Source organism: Schistocerca nitens, chromosome 4, assembly GCF_023898315.1.
Source record: "Schistocerca nitens isolate TAMUIC-IGC-003100 chromosome 4, iqSchNite1.1, whole genome shotgun sequence".
NCBI lineage: Eukaryota > Metazoa > Arthropoda > Insecta > Orthoptera > Acrididae > Schistocerca > Schistocerca nitens.
In genome coordinates this window covers 660,222,867-660,242,716 of record NC_064617.1, presented here as the reverse complement: position 1 = coordinate 660,242,716, position 19,850 = coordinate 660,222,867, and the positions used below count along the sequence as shown (strand labels likewise).

General features: G+C 41.6%; 1 protein-coding gene across 1 annotated transcript in view; it reads right to left on the bottom strand.

Annotated features, from left to right (window-relative positions):
- LOC126253058 (uncharacterized) overlaps positions 1-18,734 on the bottom strand; it is a 30,202-nt gene extending 11,468 nt beyond the window's left edge. Inside the window, exon 1 of the mRNA XM_049954145.1 lies at positions 18,332-18,734. Within this exon, the coding sequence (XP_049810102.1) occupies positions 18,332-18,641 (310 nt within the window). The 5' untranslated portion in view covers positions 18,642-18,734. The remainder of the gene's footprint in view (positions 1-18,331) is intronic.
- Positions 18,735-19,850: the final 1,116 nt, after the last annotated feature.

The window sequence follows — 19,850 nt, the reverse complement described above, 5'->3', positions numbered from 1 at the left end:
CAGTGGTTGGGAAGGGAGTGAGACAGGGTTATAGCCTCTCCCAGATGTTGTTCATTCTGTATATTGAGCAAGCAGTAAAGAAAACAAAAGATAAATTCGGAGTAGGTATTAAAATCCATGGAGAAGAAATAAAAACTTTGAGGTTCGCCGATGATATTAGAATTCTGTCAGAGACAGCAAAGGACTTGGAAGAGCAGTTGAACGGAATTTACAGTGTCTTGAAAGGAGGATATAAGATGAACATCAACAAAAACAAAACGAGGATAGTGGAATGTAGTCGAATGAAGTCTAGTGATGCTGAGGGAATTAGATTAGGAAATGACACACTTAAAGTAGTAAAGGAGTTTTGATATTTGGGGAGCGAAATAACTGATGATGGTCGAAGTAGAGTGGATGTAAAATGTAGACGGGCAATGACAAGGAAAGCGTTTCTGAAGAAGAGAAATTTGTTAACATCGAGTATAGATTTAAGTGTCAGGAAGTCGATTCTGAAAATATTTGTATGGAGTGTAGCCATGTATAGAAGTGAAACATGGACGATAAATAGTTTGGACAAGAAGAGAATAGAAGCTTTCGAAATGTGGTGCTACAGAAGAATGCTGAAGATTAGATGGGTAGATCACATAACTAATGAGGAGGTATTGAATAGAATTGGTGAGAAGAGCAGTTTGTGGCATACCTTGACAAAGAGTAGGGATCAGTTGGTAGGACATGTTCTGAGGCATCAAGGGATCACCAATTTAGTATTGGAGGGCAGCGTAGGGGGTAGAAATCGTAGAGGGAGACCAAGAGATGAATACACTAAGCAGATTCGGAAGGATGTAGGTTGCAGTAAATACTGGTAGATGAAGAAGCTTGCACAGGATAGAGTAGCATGGAGAGCTGCATCAAACCAGTCTCAAGACTGAAGACCACAACAACAACAACAACTAGTGAAGGAAATTACAAAGACATCGATGCAATTTTTTTCCAAAGTGCTTCCTCAAATTGAGGTACCATTTAATCCAATGTTAAACATTGGAAGGAGAGCAAATTTTTACCAGATAAGTTCGACAGGATGGCTGATGTACTAGACCTATTTAATTCCACCTATTATATATATTACCAGGACAAAAAATATCACATCTTACATTTTAATATTTATAATTTTCTTCCTAATAAAAACGTTATTTTTCTAAAATTTAGTTCATTGTGCAATAAAGCTTAGGTCTGCTACATAAGTATGGACTACTGAAAACTACAGAAAAAATAAGAGCAATGCTTTATAAACTTTATGAAATATGTGTACCTGAATTCTGAAAAATACATCTTGCAGGAAATTGCGAATGAAGATGTGAGTCCAATTAAACTGTGTCTCAGAACATTCCTGAAACATAGTCTTAATCTTCACGCTTCCTCATGGTATTCCTTTAAGCACTTCTTGTTTCTTTCGTAACTTGAAGAATGAATCTTTCAGCTTCATGCAACAGTTGTCTGTCACACACAAGCTTTTGATCTTCAATATTAGAGCCACATTTTATGCCTAAATTTCTCAGGACTTTCAATTTTCCCACCATCACTGAAGCGTATCACTGCACGTAGTACACCAACTTTTAATGCATTTAGTCCTACAAAAAAATTGTTGGGTAATCTTTCGGATACACAATGGTTGAAACTTTCATTTGTATTCTGAGTGCCCCCACGAAGACGTTTACTAAGCAAAATAGGGTCACCCAGGTATCTAAAAATTGATTTTACTTCATTCATAGCAGGCTCAGGAGGAGAATGCTTATGATAGGATATTTGACCACTATCTTTTGCTTTTTGGTAGCCACACCAAGAATCTGCTCCTTTCGGGCAATGACCGTGAACTGGGTGGTCATCTGTGGACAACTTATGAAAGTAGTTGGCTCATACAGCTTTTCTCATTGCTGTAACATCATTCAGAGGTGCAGTTCGTCTACTGGCCAGTCCATAATAACCGGGAAGAAGGTCTATTTCAGTTTCTGTCAATCTGCCTCTGCGAGACAGAGATTTTCCATCACATAGCAACTTTCCTTTCATTTCTCTTCATAGCCTTCTCTATCTAGCACCCGTCCTCTTTTTCACATGTCCACAACACTCCAGATTTGTTACCAAAGTATCACCATAAACATTGAACTCATTAATTTTATTGCAAGCTTTAGAGTCCTCATCGCCTAGGTACCTCGTATATCTAATGTTTTAAACGGGCAACGACCTCTGAAATATTTCTAGAGCTCCATCACACTCCATACTTCCACTGTAAGCATCATAATTCTTAGAACACTGATGTTCAATATGTCCTTCAGTGTTACCATGGCAGTTGTGGCAGTACTTAGATAAGCACTCAACATCGACAACTTTTCCATTGTCCAGAGAAGTAGCACTTATAACACCATTCAAGGAACGATGTCCCCGATGTTACCATGTCCCATCAAGTGCAACAGCAGTTTCCCTGGTTCCACTAATACTTACAGTTTCTTCTATCGCATATTTCACAGACGCTTTAGACACAACCGTCAAGGTACCTAAAAGTATTTTTGTGTACTTGCTGAACCAACTTGGAGGAGGAGGAAAGTCCATCAAACCATAAAACGTTTGAGCAGCCTTTTTTCCTCTTCCTGTTGCACGCACTGCATACGCTAACTTCAAATTCACATCGTATGAATTATGCACAATGTTCGAAATTATTTCCGAGGTAGATTTATTGCAGGATCTACACAGAACAACTAATTTTGACGCTAAACTCTTCCTGCTACTTTGTTGTTATTTTCAGACAGGATATACCATCACATTGTCTACATTTCTCCACTTGCTGTATCAAAAAGATAAGATGCCCACATCAACAACAACAAATCCACTACAATCAGCGTCATTGTTAACACAAAATTTCGAATCACCAGGCGGTGTCCCACGTGGGAGTTTCTTCCCTGAATAGCTGACACATAGGTTACTTTCAACAGAGTGGCTTGCTTTGTTTGTGAACTGATTACCATGGAATTTTCTTTAATTGAATTTCTTTATGCATGGCAGAGGTCGTAATTATTGCACACTAAAGAACATGTACTTCCACAAATATAATGGCTCTAAGCACTATGTTTTTGACTTAACATCTCCGGTCATCAGTCCCCAGACTTAGAACTACTTATGCCTAAGGACATCACACATATCCATGCCCAAGGTAGGATTCGAACCTGCGACCATAGCAGCAGCGCGGTTCCGGACTGAAGCGCCTAGAACTGCTCCCACAAATATATGTAGCACTTGGGCAACAAACAGTCAGTAACACATGAACAAACTGCTTCAGCGAAACAAAGGTAAATACTAGCAAAAATAATCACTTACAGGCACTAGAAACCTGCACTGTTACCAAAATATACAATGTATCGTACGGATAATCGCTGGAAACAGAAAGTTCACAGTTCTTTTCGAAATAATACTGGTTTCTGTAACAGAAACAAAGGGGGCATGGCGGCATACATGACCATAACTTTAAAATTTGGTATGTATAGGTCATTTTTCATTTGAAACCCTATAATGTATATATATCGATGTAATCAGGAAAGACTACAGAATTTAATAAAGTCATAACGAAATTTCGATTTTTCCACCATTTATAAGTATCCTGTATCCTTAAACAACCGAAAATCCAGGTTAAAAAATCAGCACTGTTCGGAAAAGGATAGATTACTACTCGCCATAATGATGACATGTTAAACTGCAGACAAGCACGACTAAAAGATTCTTATACACTTGGACAAGGCCTTCATCCGAAAAGAAAACATACACACGTTCACACAAGTCAGCGCAGCTTACACCACGTGATCGCTGTCTCTTGCAGCTCTAACCAGAAAACATTCTGATTGGGGCTGCTGGAAATAGCAGTCATGTGTTTGTGAAGTGTGCTTGTTTGTGTGGATATGTGTATGTTTTCTTTCGGAAGAAGACTTTGGCCGAAAGCTAAACGTGTAACAGTCTTTTAGTTGTGTGTCTCTGAAAATTAATGTCTGATTTTTACACTGACTAACAATGTATCTTTTCCTAGTATTATTGTACATATTGCATTTTGCATGTCTTTCCTTATAGTTTATCCCCATTTTTCTTAGTATTTCGAACATCTTGCTCCATTTTACATTGTCGAACGCTTTTCCAGGTCTGCAAATCCTATGAATGTGTCTTGATTTTCCTTCAGTCTTGCATTCATTATCAACCACAATGTAAGAAATGCCTTTGTGGTGCCTTAGCTTTCCTAATAGCACACTGATCATCGTATAACACATCCTCAATTTTATTTCCCATTTTCCTATTTAGTGTTCTTATCAGGAACTTGGATGCTTGAACTGTTAAGCTGATTGTGCGACATTTCTCACACTTGTAGGCTCTTACAATCTTGGGAATTGTGTGGATGATGTTTCTCCAAAATCTGATTGCATATCGCCAGTCTTAAAGATTCTACACACCAAAGTTAATAGTACACTCCTGGAAATGGAAAAAAGAACACATTGACACCGGTGTGTCAGTCCCACCATACGTGCTCCGGACACTGCGAGAGGGCTGTACAAGCAATGATCACACGCAAGGCACAGCGGACACACCAGGAACCGCGGTGTTGGCCGTCGAATGGCGCTAGCTGCGCAGCATTTGAGCACCGCCGCCGTCAGTGTCAGCCAGTTTGCCGTGGCATACGGAGCTCCATCGCAGTCTTTAACACTGGTAGCATGCCGCGACAGCGTGGACGTGAACCGTATGTGCAGTTGACGGACTTTGAGCGAGGGCGTATTGTGGGCATGCGGGAGGCCGGGTGGACGTACCGCCGAATTGCTCAACACGTGGGGCGTGAGGTCTCCACAGTACATCGATGTTGTCGCCAGTGGTCGGCGGAAGGTGCACGTGCCCGTCGACCTGGGACCGGACCGCAGCAACGCACGGATGCACGCCAAGACCGTAGGATCCTACGCAGTGACGTAGGGGACCGCACCGCCACTTCCCAGCAAATTAGGGACACTGTTGCTCCTGGGGTATCGGCGAGGACCATTCGCAACCGTCTCCATGAAGCTGGGCTACGGTCCCGCACACCGTTCGGCCGTCTTCCGCTCACGCCCCAACATCGTGCAGCCCGCCTCCAGTGGTGTCGCGACAGGCGTGAATGGAGGGATGAATGGAGACGTGTCGTCTTCAGCGATGGGAGTCGCTTCTGCCTTGGTGCCAATGATGGTCGTATGCGTGTTTGGCACCGTGCAGGTGAGCGCCACAATCAGGACTGCATACGACCGAGGCACACAGGGCCAACACCCGGCATCATGGTGTGGGGAGCGATCTCCTACACTGGCCGTACACCACTGGTGATCGTCGAGGGGACACTGAATAGTGCACGGTACATCCAAACCGTCATCGAACCCATCGTTCTACCATTCCTAGACCGGCAAGGGAACTTGCTGTTCCAACAGGACAATACACGTCCGCATGTATCCCGTGCCACCCAACGTGCTCTAGAAGGTGTAAGTCAACTACCCTGGCCAGCAAAATCTCCGGATCTGTCCCCCATTGAGCATGTTTGGGACTGGATGAAGCGTCGTCTCACGCGGACTGCACGTCCAGCACGAACGCTGGTCCAACTGAGGCGCCAGGTGGAAATGGCATGGCAAGCCGTTCCACAGGACTACATCCAGCATCTCTACGATCGTCTCCATGGGAGAATAGCAGCCTGCATTGCTGCGAAAGGTGGATATACACTGTACTAGTGCCGACAGTGTGCATGCTCTGTTGCCTGTGTCTATGTGCCTGTGGTTCTGTCAGGGTGATCATGTGATGTATCTGACCCCAGGAATGTGTCAATAAAGTTTCCCCTTCCTGGGACAATGAATTCACGGTGTTCTTATTTCAATTTCCAGGAGTGTAGTTTGTTTCCCCTCCCCTTAATGATTTTAGAAATTCTAATGAAATTTTATCGATCCCTTCAGTCTTATTTGATTTTAGGTCTTCCAAAGCTCTTCTAAATTCTGGTTCTAAAAGGGCATCCCATATCTCTTCTCTATCGACTCCTGTTTCTTTTCCTGTCACATCAGATAAGTCCTTCCCTTCATAGAGTCCCTCAATGTACTCTTCCAACCTATCTGCTCTGTCTGCATTTAACATTAGAATTCCCATTGCAGTCTTAAGCACTTTGCTTATAATTTTACCAAGGATTGTTTTGACTTTTCTACATGGTGAGTCAGTCCTTCTGACAATCATTTCTTTTCGATTTCTGCACATTTTTCATGTAGCCATTTCGCATTAGCTTTCCTTCATTTCCCATTTATGTCATCCCTAAGTGACTTGTGTTTCTGCATTCCTGATTTTATACAGTTGCAAAACAAATATAATAATTTTGAAAGTATGCCATTTCTTAAGGTTTGCTTATATTGAATTTTTGCATAAAGATAATTTATTTCTGAAGATGTTGAATGTGTTTCTGAAATGTAATGATGATTCTCAGTTAGATAAACAATAAAGTCCTGTTTGTCATTATGTAAATTATGTTTGGAAAGTAATCATGTCTACGTGTCATTAGTCCCAAATGATGTAAAAAAATAAAAACCAGACTACGTTTTGCTTAGGTACATACTACTCTTTGAATTTTGATCATTATAAAGTGAAATTTGTAGATAGCTAACTTTTGCAGGACAACATTATTACAGAGAAACAAAAAGATTACTGATAAGAAGGTGGGCTCGCAAACTTTGGTTGAACCGGGAATTTGCCGTAAATCTTGGTTTGTTATCGTGTGCAGTGAGAAACAAATCATGCATTCAAAAGTATGTCGGATTGCAGTTATTCCTTCAGTGACATTTACGAAATCAGCCACGTGTTCACCAACAATCATGGGTAATACAATATGTTTGAGTCTACACAACTAAAATTATATATTTTATATAGTGACTACGCTAGATTGTCTAACTGCTGAGAGATACAATTCTTTGTCGATGAATGCACTATAACTTGTTACTGATGTATTTATATAAATCAAAATTAGAGTTGTCTATACTACGTTACAACAAACGCAAAACTTAAGTAAGCACTCTGCTATGTCAGTCATTTCATCCCAGAACAGCCTCTAACATGCACTGCAATAATTTATTCATTCTATAATACCCATCACAGTGTGCTGCACAGTCATAAGAAGTAAATAATAATTTCTTATTTGCCTTTACTCATCCAAGGAGCGACTGACAATCATATAGGATTTGTCAAGGTAACTCATCGCAGATGAATAGGTCAGGATGTACAACACACAGACTACATAAAGTGTTTTATGAGCATAGAACAAGGACAGGTGGTCGGCCGTGGCTTTGATTGACGAACCAACACGATACTTGCCTTCTTAGTGATTCGGAAACCCAAATCAAGACGACCATACAGAACAATTCCATCCTTCCGAATATGAGTCAGTGTCTCACCACCTGCAGTGACCCTATTATTTAATGTGCCTTGATTTACACAATTTGTTCCAGGTTACGTGTTGTATATATTCCAGTCTCTGTTTCCCCATGGACTTTTTGCAGTCTGTTGTAATAACTTCAAACATTTGCTATCATGTCTTAACACAAGTTCGTTCATCTGGTCTCTTCTTAGTGTTTTCCATATATTCGTTTACTCGCCGAACCTACTTAGAAACCAAATATTTCTTATATTATGGATCTACCTAAATTTCAACATATTTCAGTAACACCATATCTCAAACGATTCGATACTTTTCTGGGTTTTGTACAGTCCATGATCCACTTCAATGCTCTGAATTAGATGCACATTCTCAGAAACATCTTTTTAAATTGATTTCCGTTTATAATACCAGCAAATTTCTCTATGTCAGTGGTAGTCTGTTGCTTATGTTCTCTGATGATGATGATGTTTGGTTTGTGGGACGCTCAACTGTGCTGTCAGTTCCAATTTATTCACAGTCCATTTTTGCCACTGTCACGAATGATGATGATGAAATGATGAGGACAGCACGAACAGCCAGTCTCAGGGCAGAGAAAATCCCCAACCCGGTCGGGAATTGAACCCGGGACCCCGTGAACCAGAGGCAGCAACGCTATCCACTACACCACGAACTGCGGACTTAAGTTTTCTGAATCGTCCATCATGTGTTATTTTGATTCCGTGGTGTAACAGCTCCCCCACTCCTTCACTTAATAAGACAATAAATTTTACGACAGTTGCAGTACTCAGCAGGAACTTTTCACGTACATTCTTAAATTTCTTTTTACGTCAAAGACGTCGCTGAAACTGAAATACTTCGATGAAGCATCTACCAGTAATTTGTAGCTACGACGTCGACTGTTGGTGGAAGCTACAAGAAAGCATTGCTTGTAACGAAACACGATTGCACAAGAAAAACGATTGCACATGTACTAAGGAAGGGTATAAGTTACGACAAACTGATAACAACAGTCATAACTGAGGCATTTTTCAATGTACCAGCGCCGACCGTCATGGGTTTTCACTCAACACGCCAGGTTGTGACTGCTAAAGACATGAGGAAGTGTGACTGTAACATAACGTGTCTGATAGAAAGCGTCGGTTACATGAAAAATTAGTTATATTTCATTGGTGTTGGGTGAAAACTTTTCTTTTTTCGTTGCTGGAATGTTTAGGATGAGACTTCACAGGACGCTGAACTTTTTTTTTAACTGGATCGTGCAGTTTGGGATTCTGATTTTTTTTTTTTTTTTTTTTTTTTTTGGATTTTGATTTTTTTCCTTTTCATGAAAGTTGTTCGAAACGAAGTTCTGTCCCAAACGCACATATAATTCAACCACGTTATCGCTTTTCTTGGAAAATTCTATATGTCCGATATGAGACCACAGAACAGAGTTCACTACACAATAACATTTGTTCCTTTGGTGCAGCAGAAATTTGCAAATCTCAAATAATTACATTTATGAATGTGTAGTAGATGATGTAACCGAAAGCAGGTTGTACAGTTTCGTATCCGTTGCTATGCCGGTACTGACATCCTATCTGTTTATACTGGTATAAATGCTACCAAAAATGTAGAATCTCAAACGAGTTGTACGAAAAGCTATTTCTGTATTGTTAGTATCATGATAGAGATAGGATGCATTCACCGCCTGTGTTTACCAACAAACATAGATCACTGACAGAAACATTCGTTCTATGGTGTACGTGTTAATGTATGGCTAATTTGTGACAAACCTGAGGGAACCTTACGAAAAGCATAAAACACGGTAACTGGATCGATAGAATTTTTTGGTCTCTACAGTGGCCTCAGAATTATCACAGAAAAGTATAAAGAGGAAGCTGAAAATAACTAATGAAGGACTTTATGCACATCGATAAAAACGTCAAACAATCGCGAGAAATAGTGCAAATGAATTAAAATTGCTTGTGTTCAGAGATTTAATTAATCAAAAAGACACTAAAGCTCATAGTACTGTTGACGGTATCTCTGGGAATGTATAACATTAAGCGCCTGAAACAATAGCTACTTTGTTGGGTGATAGATTGTTCTCTCGTAGACGACTGGATGCCCTGCTTGCAACAAGAGTACCATAATATATTGATGGCAGCTGAAAGGGCGTGCGATAAAAGTCGTGCATGGAAAGACGATACGAAGAACCAATCTTATGACAAAATAAGGAGAAACATGTTGCTGACCTCTCAGAATAAGTGATTACAGTGGTAAACTGAAATTCACCGTGATACAGGGATTAATCTCAGTAAGTCTCTCGAGAACAATGTCACCCTCTACCTTACACTGAAGACACCCGCCACCATGCTCGCACACAGCAGAGTGTTGCCTACAAAGTATAGATTTGGTATCTGTTCACTCACACTTTGGCCAGCCACTGTGACCGAGCGGTTCTAGGCGCTTCAATGCGGAACCGCGCTGCTTCGGTCGCAGGTTCGAATCCTTCCTCAGGCATAGATGTTTGTGATGTCCTTAGGTTGGTTAGGTTTAAATAGTTCTACGTCTAGGGGACTGATGACCTGAGATGTTAAGTCCCATAGTGCTTAGAGCCATTTTGAACCACTCACACTTTCATTACCGTTCCTTCGACGTCCAGTTTGTCCAGCAGTGAGAATAATTTGCAACCCTACCTTCCACCCTCACAAACTTGTTTTTCTTGATCATTCACTTTTTTTACTCCCTCTTAGATTTTGTTGGTTCTCCATTTATCCACATACCTTGTTCCCATTATTACAAGTATTGTTACTGGATCGTAAAGATAATGCTTATCTGGAAACCCGAAAGAAGTCTCAGGCTTCATTGACTTTTCATTTCAGATAAAATAGTTCCAAAAACGAATATTTCACTCTGCAGAGGCATGTGCGCCGATATGAAACATACTAGCTGATTAAAATTATGTGTCGCACTGAAACTCGAGCCCAAGATCTTCGATTTTTGTCGGTATGTGCTCCACCGACTGAACTATCCAAGTAGGAGGAGCAATTGCCCACTAAAGGCAAGAGTCTTCGGCTACACACCCAGTCTGGCACACAGTTTTAATATGTCAGTAAGTTTTATATCAGCAAAAAACTTCGATGCAAAGTGAAAAATTCGTTCTTGAAATATACTCCAGGCTGTGGCTAAGCCATATCTCCGCAATATCGTTTCTTCCAGGAGTGCTAGTCCTGCAAGGTTATGGAGGAAGCGGGACTATGAGGACTAGTAGTCAATCGTACTTGGGTAATTATGTCGGTAGAGCTCTTGCCCCTGGATGGCAAAGGTCCTGCCATTGTAGATAACTTTTATGTAGTCCAGCTACATAACATCTCTTCTTCTACACTGAACAGAAGTATAGCAATTGCAGCCCTTGCCTACCTCTCACTGATTTTTTCTATGATCATATGTTTCGAAAAGCTTTTATATTTCTTTGTCATCCATTGTGATTAATCCTCTTTACATAACCTTTTGGCAGCATCTCTAAGAAACATGTTCCGCCACCTTCTGCTCTCATGTCTTACGTTTTTATTGTTTCATCGTTAAGTTAGTGTCTTTCCTACGTTACCCATGTCAACTAGTTTTGGCTTTATGCCAGAGTGCTCAGGACCAGTTGTCCGTCTTCATTATTTCTTCTTCAGTACAATTCAATTCCATCGTTTACTCTTGACACGTTCTTGTTTTTTATGGTCTTCGATACAAACTCCAAGAATTTCGACTTGTTTAATTTTCTTATAAATTTTCAGTATCTTACTTACCCGTTTATTTTAAGTGTTCAGCATGCTAGTAATCACTGCTACGCTACGATCTGGATCTATGTTATCATATGCATGCATCTCTATGTCTTTGTCTTTTCTTGTCTCTTATTATAGGGAAAGAATGTTCCCTGCGACCAGGAGAAAGACTGTAGAACTCTAGATGCTTTTCTACCCACTTCATTTCTTTCCTTGAAGCCATATCTAAGTCTTCTATACCATTCCTCTCTTGAGCTTTACAGTTACATCAAATGCTTATCGTCATTCACACATCTGATAAATACTTCAATTAAAAAAAAAGTGTTATCTATTCTTTGATCAGCGTGTGCGCTCGTATGGAAATCCGCAGCATGTTGGCTTTCTTTCTTGCCCTAGGAGAATAACTCCATCGTGATGCCACTCATAGTACCTCCATCTGTTACTTAGCATTCTGATATTAAGATTACCAACACTTGTTACATCTTTCTAGGCTGCTGTAGTTCAACTTTGAAGTATTAGAGCAAATTCATGGTCTTAAAGTGTTCCACTTTTGGTCACCTTTCACTCCAGACCTTACATTTTTAGCGAACATTCAGACGTCTAACATAACAAGCATTTCTTCCTAGATCATTAGCCCTACTCGTGCTGTCCTTAATAACTATGTCTTTCGCAGTCTCCACGTGTAAATACGAATGGCGGTCAAGCTTACAATTACAGTGTTTTGCTATGGAAATTACTATCAAGATAACAATTTAGAAAATATATTAGGTACATATTTTAAGTGATTAAACTGTTCGTTTCTACATACACTGCTGGCCACCGTAAATGCAACACCCTGAAGGAAGCATCCGAATCAAGTGAAATTTACACCATGGGTTTGCAGCGATGAGATATGCAACTGATTAGAATTTCAGCGCAGACGCACATCACGCGCGCCTGTGGCGCCACCTCATAGCGCCATTTAAGGCTTGGCGATTTCGACGAGTGTACGTTCGGCACGTGTGTTTACCTTTTGGTTGTTTCACAAGACGATCAGTTATGCCTCGTAGACAGCAGCGAACATCTTTTGATCAAGTATCCGAGTTCGACAGAGGAAGGATAGTGGCTTACCGAGATTGTGGATTATCATACAGAGAAATCGCTAGTCGTGTTGGACGAAACCAAACAACTGTAATGCGGATATGTGACCGTTGGATGCAGTAGGGTACGACGGACCGACGTGGTCGATCGCATTCACCTCGGTGCACCACTGCACTTGCTGATAGGCAAATTGTGCGCATGGCAGTGACGGATCACTCAGTGACATCCCGAACCATAGCACAGCACATTGCGTCTGTAACGCATCATCCAGTGTCTGCGCGTACCATTCGACGCCGTTTACAGCAGAGTGGTCTGTCCGCAAGACGTCCATTGCTTCGTCTACCATTGACGCAGAACCACAGACGTCTCCGTCGCCAATGGTGTGATGACAGACGGATGTGGACGGCAGAATGGAATGACGTTGTCTTTACTGACGAGGCACGCTTCTGTCTGCAGCACCACGATGGTCGGATTCGAGTGTGGAGACACCGTGGAGAGAGGATGCTGGACAGCTGCATTATGCACCGCCACACTGGTCTTGCACCGGGTATTATGGTATGGGGCGGTATTGGATATTATTCTCGCACGCCTCTAGTACGCATTGCCGGTACTTTAAATAGCCGGCGCTACATCCCCGAGGTGCTGGAGCCAGTTGTCCTTCCTTACCTTCAGGGCTCGGCCACAGCCATATTTCAACAGGATAATGCGCGACCACACGTGGCACGCATTGTCCAAAGGTTCTTCGTCAATAACCAGATTGAATTGCTTCCCTGGCCGGCTCGCTCTCCGGATCTTTCGCCGATAGAAAACATGTGGTCCACGGTTGCTCAACGAGTGACCCAGATTACATCCCCAGCTGCCACACCAGATGATCTTTGGCAACGTGTGGAAGCTGCTTGGGCTGCTGTACCCCAGGAACACATCCAACGTCTCTTTGACTCAATGCCGAGACGTGTGGCAGCGGTGATCTCCAACAATGGCGGCTACTCTGGCTACTGATTCTGGCAGGAACCACATGTCACAGACGTCTGTAAACGTAATCATTTGATACTTGGTCAACATGTTATCTACAAAACAAATCTTGTTGTGCTACCTCTTGTCTTTCTTGGTGTTGCATTTACGGTGGCCAGCAGTGTATATACGTCGGTACTCACTATTCAGTCTTCTGAGATTACGAACTAAATCTGACAGAAAGAAGATGAGGCGTCAGGATTGATGACGCTAAATGCCAGGACGCTGTCTTAACTAAAAGTATCCTTGTTTCGGCAAAAGATAAACGTTGGTGTGTACAGAATAGATTACGGAAAGTATAAGCATCAACTGTCAAAATGTTTGGACAATATAAAGTTATTGAATGATAACTATGGTGTTACTAGTGAGAAGAGGCAGTGCTCATATTTCTTATGCTCACGACTGGTTTACCTCGTTTGTGCCAATGACGTTTGCACGGTAGTTAAGAAGTGAGTGATAAATTTGCCACGTTATATTTGGTGTAACAATGCAGAGACTATACACGAAGTGACAGAAGTCATGGGTTAGCGACATGCACAGACACAGATGGCGGTAGTGTCGCGTACACAGTCTATAAAAGGGCAGTGCACTGGCGGAGCTGTGATTTGAACCCAGGTGATTCGTGTGAAGAGTATGCGACGTAATTACGGTCGCACGACGGGAATTAACAGGCTTTGAACGAGGAATGTTAGTTGGAACTAGACGCAAGGGACATTCCATTTCCGAAATCGCTGCAGAATTCAATATTGTGAGACCCACAGTGTCAAATGTGTGCCGAGAATACCAAATTTCAGGCATAACCTCTCACCACGGACAACGACATGGTGACTTAACGACCGAGAGTAGCGGTGTTTGCGTACAGTTGTCAGTGCTAACAGACAAGCAACACTGCGTGAAACAACCGCAGAAATCAATGTAGGACGTACTATAAGCCTATCCGTTGGGAGTGTGGGGTGAAATTTGCCGTTAATAGGCTATGGTAGCAGACGACCGACGCGAGTATCTTTGCTGATAGTTCGAAATCGCCTACGGCGCCTCTTCTGGGCTCGTGACCATATCAATTGGACCCTAGACGACTGGAAAACCGTGGCCTGGTCTGCGTCCCGATTTCATTTAGATAGAATTGATGGTAGAGTTCGAGTGTGGTGCAGTCGCCCCCGAAGCCATGCAGCCAAGTTTCCAACAAGGCGCTGTGCAAGTTGGTGGTGGCTTCATACTGGTGTGGACTGCGTTTACATGGAACGGAATGGGCCCTTTACGTGCTAGGCTACTTGGAGATCATTTGCAGCAATTCATAGTCGTCATGTTCTTAAACAACAATGGAATAATTTATGAATGGGAATGCGTCAAGTCACCAGGCCACAATTGTTCATGATTGATTAGAACAACATTCTAGACAATTCGAGCGAATGGTTTGGCCATCAAAGTCCTCCGACATGAATCCAGCCAAATCTATCTGGGACATACTCGAGAGGTCAATTCATGCACAGAATCTTGCACCGGCTACACTTTCGCAGTTACGGACGGCTACAGCGGCAGCTTAGGTAATTATTACTGCAGGTACTTCCAACGACTTGTTAAGCCCACGTCACGACGAGTTGCTTCAGTACGCCAGGCGAAAGGAGGTCCGATACGACATTAGGAGGTCTCCCGTGACCTTTGCCACCTAACTGTATTTACTGATGCCCAAAAACAGAGCTATATAAACGGAGCAGAGCTGCTGGAATTAGAATTATACTTTGGTGGACATTCACGTGGACTCCCATGTGACTTGTTTTGGACTACGTGAACATTATTGCCAACCAAAAAATGTTATGATATTATCGGATCTATAAGTTTATTTAACATGACGGAGAAAAATCTCTCCAGTTTTCAACTGAGTGGTCCAAGTCACGAAAAGTTTTGTCACATTTGAAGACGTGCCGTGTATTGCGTCGGTTTGTTCCGGTGTACGGTGCGAATATAGATGCGATATCTGAGGAATATGTTCATTGAAATAGCAGCACGTCGCGAGATATGCGACTTTCAGCGTGAAATGATAGTTAGTGCTTTATCCATAGAGCTCGGCATAATCGGATTTCTGAGGTCAGTATTATGTATGGTTGAACTTAGATGTCGCCGAGACGGTTTCCACAACTTTAAATCGCTCCATGTATCTGAGGGAAGAAAGCAGATCATCACCGATCTGAGCGTGTAGCTTCAGTGACCCATCGATATTTCTGCAGGCTTAGACCTCTGCACCCGACGACCATCTTGTGTCCCAGTTTCTATCCTTGGCTTTTGGCCACTCAGTATACGAGTATGATGTCTGGATAAAGGAAATTAGTGAGGTTAATTTTAAGACGACAGTAAAAGAATTACAAACTGGATAACGGAAATCATAATTGGCGAATAGGACGCTTTCCAGGAGGTGCATGAGATGCATAACGCTTGTCTGTTACGTATAGAGGACAGAAGTGGACTGTGTGATGAATTTCTGCAGCGCTACTGCTGTAACGCCACACACAACCTTTGTCTAAGTTGATTTTTCGAAATTATTTCAATTTTTTGATGCTTCATTATTGAAATAGCTCTCTTTCGTAACGCTGTCCTACAAGAAACAGAGAAACTCAAGTGAAACAGCTATAACGTCACACCCTCAGCGTTCAACAAAAACGTGCTGTAGTACAATAAAAACCAACAACAATCATTCAACGTGGAACAATCAAATGTCTCAGAATAGCGTGCACAATATTGTCTTGCATCTTCCTTGAAATTACGTAGGTAGCCCTTTGTCTTTCTATACGATAGTAAGTTTTCTTAAACACAACGTATTCGCTGTCTTCACCAGCGGTTGGAGAGAGGGAGAGGGGTCAACCTTTGACAGTGGCAACCACATGTGCTGGCGAAAGTCAGGAAATTCGCGAAACAATCGTCGACCGAAGCTCTTGAGACAGAAGCCAACAGGCATTTGTTTACAAGTGGCTACGAAAGCCTCAACAATCCTCTCCAACAATTTTGATTATACTGTAGGTATGGATTGGTATTGAATTTAAGTTAGGCATTGCATTTAAAATAATTTTACGATGGTCCTATAGTATATTTACAAGTTACGGAAATATTTGTCGTAAAAAATATGTCATTTTCCTTTATAATTCTGAGAACGTACATTCGGAGAATAGTGAAGCAGTATATTACTCCTTCCCGTGTCTACCTCGGGAAATGGCCTTGATGCTGTAATCAAAGAAATTAGAGCCGAAATAAAGTCTTACCAGCAAACTTTCTTCCCAAACACAATTGGGAAATACGACAGAAAATGTGGAAATAATGGTGGTACATGACGTATTCTCTTCCAAACACCGTATTAGTTTAATGCATATGTTATGAAAAAGAATCGCCGTTTACGTATTTCACTAACAAGAAACTATGAACAAACGAAATTATCCATTAAGATGACAGAATCCGTTTAACTTACTATGAAGGGAAACCTCAATTTCTGAAATGTGACCTCGATCTCAAAATGGAGCCCATAACAACGTTATGGTTTAGTTTATGGGTTTCAAAGAGACCTTTGAGGGTGATGGAAGCATGAATGATACCAATGTACCATCACCTTGTTAATTCACAGAGATAGAAAAACTGAATTCTGTGAAAGATTTTACGCTAAGTACCTCAAGAGAGGCTTTGATGCTTACTCTTAGAAACCAAATTTAATAAAAAGTGAACTCGTTCATGGAGAATGTATGGAACTTCGCTAGAAATTTTCCGTCTTAATGCATATAATTAGTAGATAATTTCTGTTGCAGATACTAACCATTAGGGGAAATATTTTTTCTTGGGGAAAACGCAAACTGATTGTGAATTTTTACCAAAAAAAATCGATATTTATACGACATATCTACAATATAAACCATGAGCCTTCTTTGACTACTTTTTGGCAGGAGTAATGTTATCGTTGTCAGAGCTATTGTAAGGTGGACCAGGTGGCAAGAAGTTAGATTACAGCCCATGAAAAACTTAACGCTTGTTGTAGCTTATCCTTTAGAATTCACGAGAACTACTCTAAATGGTGCGGTGAGTGGCAGCTAGCTCTAAATGCAGAAAAATGTACGTTAATGCAGACCAGTAGGAAAAACAAACCGTAATGTTCGAATACAGCATTAGTAGTATGCTGCTTGACAAGGAATCGTCGGTTAAATATTTAGACGTAACTTTGCGAAGCGATATGAAATGTAACGGACATATTATGGCTGTAGCGGGGAAGGTGAATGATCAGCTTCGGTTTACTGTGAGAATTTTAGGAACTTGTGGTTCATCTGTAAAGGAGACACCATATAAGACACTAGTAAGACCCATTCTTGAGTACTGATCGAGTGTTTGGAATCTAAACCAGGACTGATTAAAGGAAGACATTGAAGCAATTTAGGTGCGGGTTGTAGATTTTTTACCGGTGGGTTCGAACAACAACCAGGTATTACAGAGCTGCTTCGGGAAACCAGATGGGAATTCGTTGATATAAGCTGACGTTCTTTTTATTTTTTTAGGAACACTAGCGAAAAAATTTCTAGAACCGGCTTTTGAAGATGACTGCAGAACGATTCTACTACCGCCAACATTCATTTCGGACCACGAAGGTGAGATATGAGAAACTACAGTTTGTATCGAGGCACATACACAATAGTTTTGCCATGGCTCTATTTGCGAGTGTAACAGGAAAGGAAATGACGAGTAATGGTGCAGGGCACCCTCCGCCATGTACCGCACGGTGGCTTGCGGATTATGTATGCAGATGTAGATCTAGAGCCATTCATTTCTCCGCGAACATACAGGTAGTCTAATCAGAATAACTACGCTACTGAAAGAGCTTTTAATGTGGTTAGAAATGTTATTTTTTTTTATAATTTCAAGAGACCAATAGGCTTAAGACGTCCCTGTAAATAATTATGCGTCCAACGAGGACATGTGTATAAAAATTGATCCTTTCTCTGTTGCCCGTAAAGTGGTTTCAATACATTTTGCTAAGACGTAAGGATTTCTGCAGATTCTAAAGGCGAATTTTTAATGAAACAAGTGTATGACAAACCTCTTGCGTCTTGAGCTACGGATGTTTCTTCGGCATCGTCGTTGCTGGCACCTCTCTCGGTCGTTGACATTGTTGTTCTATCGCTGAACATCGGCGAACTGTTTTCCTGAAGACTATGGCCCATCAGTCCATCGCTGTTCCTGAAGCTTTCGTCACAGTTCAGTCTACCAAAGAGACACGGCACATCAACGACCTCGTTTTCCGCTGCGTCAACTTCAGACGCGCTGAAGGCGGTAATCGGTGAGTTGTTAGCAGACTTCAGCAGCAACACAACAGTCAGTACCGAGACATGCTGAACACTATGGTGCATGATTCAAACGTAACTGTGTTTTGATGGTTTTTTAAAAGAGTTGCCGGTATTTTTGTAAGCTACATACAGCAAGCGGTGTCGCGTGTGTCTCACTGTGAGGATCTGCGTCTGTGTTGTGGGACGCGGCGGCAGACGCGTGTATCTTTTATGGGAGTCACACAGCAGCAGCCAACCCTGGCGGCGGCAGGGCCTGGGAGACGTCTGCAAGGCCAGCACGCGTAACGAACTTCCTCCCCCCTGCCTCCACGCCTGTGTTTCTGTGAGGAATGGTCCAAAAATGTAACGTGTTAATTGGCTAGTGGAAGGAAGCACGCGCTATTGACTCCCGGCTATCGCGTGCGCACGGAGGCACTGCCGGTTTCGCGCGGGTTTTCAGAGCGTGCCTAGAAAACACATGACTGCTGCACTAAGGGGCACTTTCTTGTTGTTGTGCGTACTTCGACGCATGGATATTAGCCGTAGTTTAGTCGTTTAGTATCCATCATCACACTGCAAGTACACAAGATGTATTTGTGGTAGGGTGTAAGGGTGTAGATATCGATTCTGTACTTGACGGATCGAATCTACCATTGTAGCTTTACCGAATTAAAAAAAAAAATTCTATGTCGTAACTAAACCTGTACAGGTTTCCTATCTTTAACTCTGTGTTACTGTGTTATTGTCTTGAACAATGCAAGTGGTGTGATAATTATGAATACACTACTTGATAAAATAATTCGCCAAACTATCTGAAACTGTATAACTGTATACCATTACTGCAGTTAGCTTCTACTAAAGTAATTAGAAAACTAAAACTGTAAATTAAAGAAACAATCCTGTGTAAGTTTCTATTACGCAGTGCAGTGATCAGTGTTACAATGTGCGACGACGCAATATGTGACTAGCAAATTCAACAGACAGAACTAACACAATAAAAGATGCTACATAAAATTACCAATCAAATTTTGAAAGAATAAATATCCAAAATGTTTCTATTAAAATTTCCTGTGAATTTGCTAGTGCGAACTGCCTAATCAAATTTCCAAACTGTGCATGATACACAGGCAAATGTAACACTGCACTGTGAGAATGAAACTGTCTGCATAGTAAATGAGATCTGAAATGAATTTTACCTCATCTGACCCCGACACAAATTTTGAAATGTAGCACATAACTACGAATGATTTTATTGTTTCATAACTGATGTTGTAAGTAACCTGTTTGTATATT